This window comes from Mastomys coucha, unplaced genomic scaffold (genome assembly GCF_008632895.1).
Source record: "Mastomys coucha isolate ucsf_1 unplaced genomic scaffold, UCSF_Mcou_1 pScaffold9, whole genome shotgun sequence".
Lineage (NCBI taxonomy): Eukaryota > Metazoa > Chordata > Mammalia > Rodentia > Muridae > Mastomys > Mastomys coucha.
In genome coordinates this window covers 41,483,689-41,485,222 of record NW_022196915.1, presented here as the reverse complement: position 1 = coordinate 41,485,222, position 1,534 = coordinate 41,483,689, and the positions used below count along the sequence as shown (strand labels likewise).

At 51.8% G+C, this 1,534-nt stretch overlaps 1 protein-coding gene across 1 annotated transcript in view; it reads left to right on the top strand.

Annotated features, from left to right (window-relative positions):
• Nucleotides 1-1,534, top strand: part of LOC116084148 (myosin-6-like) — a 24,577-nt gene that overhangs the window by 7,524 nt on the left and 15,519 nt on the right. The window contains 4 exon segments of the mRNA XM_031361003.1: nt 17-257; nt 864-934; nt 1,190-1,277; nt 1,364-1,532. Coding sequence (XP_031216863.1) covers nt 17-257; nt 864-934; nt 1,190-1,277; nt 1,364-1,532 — 569 coding nt within the window.

The window sequence follows — 1,534 nt, the reverse complement described above, 5'->3', positions numbered from 1 at the left end:
AGACATGACCTTCAAGGCCAAGCTGTATGACAACCACCTGGGCAAGTCCAACAACTTCCAGAAGCCTCGCAATGTCAAGGGGAAGCAGGAAGCCCACTTCTCCTTGGTCCATTACGCTGGTACTGTGGACTACAACATTATGGGCTGGCTAGAAAAGAACAAGGACCCACTCAATGAGACAGTGGTGGGTTTGTACCAAAAGTCCTCCCTCAAGCTCATGGCTACACTCTTCTCCACCTATGCTTCTGCTGATACCGGTAAGGGGGCAGCCCCTACAGTGGGCTAGGGGGTGTCTACAGGAACGGGGTCCAGAGGCAGCAGGGGAGCACAGCACAGTTCATCTGCACTCCCCTGTACCTTTCCCTACCTTGTGTGATGGGTATGAGCACACATGTCTGTCTCCTGAAGTCTGGAAACAACTAGAGGTCTAGAAGGGAGGCACATACTCTACTGTCAGATGCCCAACACCAAAACATGCATAAAGGAGTTTTTAATATAGGTTGGTAAGATTGCTGAACAAAGGATAAGGCAGATGAGCTTCCAGTTCAGAGAAGGAAGAAAAGGGGCATGGTTGGAAGTAACTAGGGTGCAGTATAAAGAGAGTAGATAATGGGAAGAGTATGACAGTAGCGGTGTTAGGAGACTGGAGATCAGGGTGCGGGTAGTGTTTTGCACCTGCAGGTAGATTATCTTAGAGGCTGTGTCTTAGCCAGCACCCGTCCCAGCTTTTAGAGGTAGTTACTTCCACCCTCATAGAAAATAGACTTGGAAAATTGTTTGCCCAAAGACCAGAGCCCTGGCTCTGCCTGAGAGTGCCTGCGTTTTTTTAGGGTCTTGTCCTTTGGTTGTTCTCATGTTATTAGGTGACAGTGGTAAAGGCAAAGGAGGCAAGAAGAAAGGCTCATCCTTCCAGACAGTGTCTGCTCTCCACCGGGTAAGATGGGTCCAGAGATTCCAGAGCACTGGTAGTGGGTAAGGACGGAGCCTCTGGGCTGCAACACTCTGCCCTGATGCTCTGTGTATAGAATAGAAAGAAGCTAGATGATCGCTTGGGGGTATTTAAACTATGAGACTGAACTCACCCCACTTCCTTTCGATGGTTCTGGTGATGGAGTATCTGTAACCCCCAACTCAGAGAACCAAGGGAAGGTCCATACAGCCCTTGACTCTCCACTCTACTCTTACCCAGGAAAATCTGAACAAGCTGATGACAAACCTGAGGACCACCCACCCTCACTTTGTGCGCTGCATCATCCCCAATGAGCGGAAGGCTCCAGGTGAGCCATAGGGAAAGCTTTAGTTAGGGGGGCTGCCTGGCTCCTACTCACCCAAAGGCTGACCTCCACCTCCCCCACTGCCCCAGGGGTGATGGACAACCCCCTGGTCATGCACCAGCTGCGATGCAATGGCGTGCTGGAGGGTATCCGCATCTGCAGGAAGGGCTTCCCCAACCGCATTCTTTATGGGGACTTCCGGCAGAGGTAAGGGGTGCCCCAGGCTCAGGGAGCCAGGGGTGGGCTGCTTTTGTGGGAGT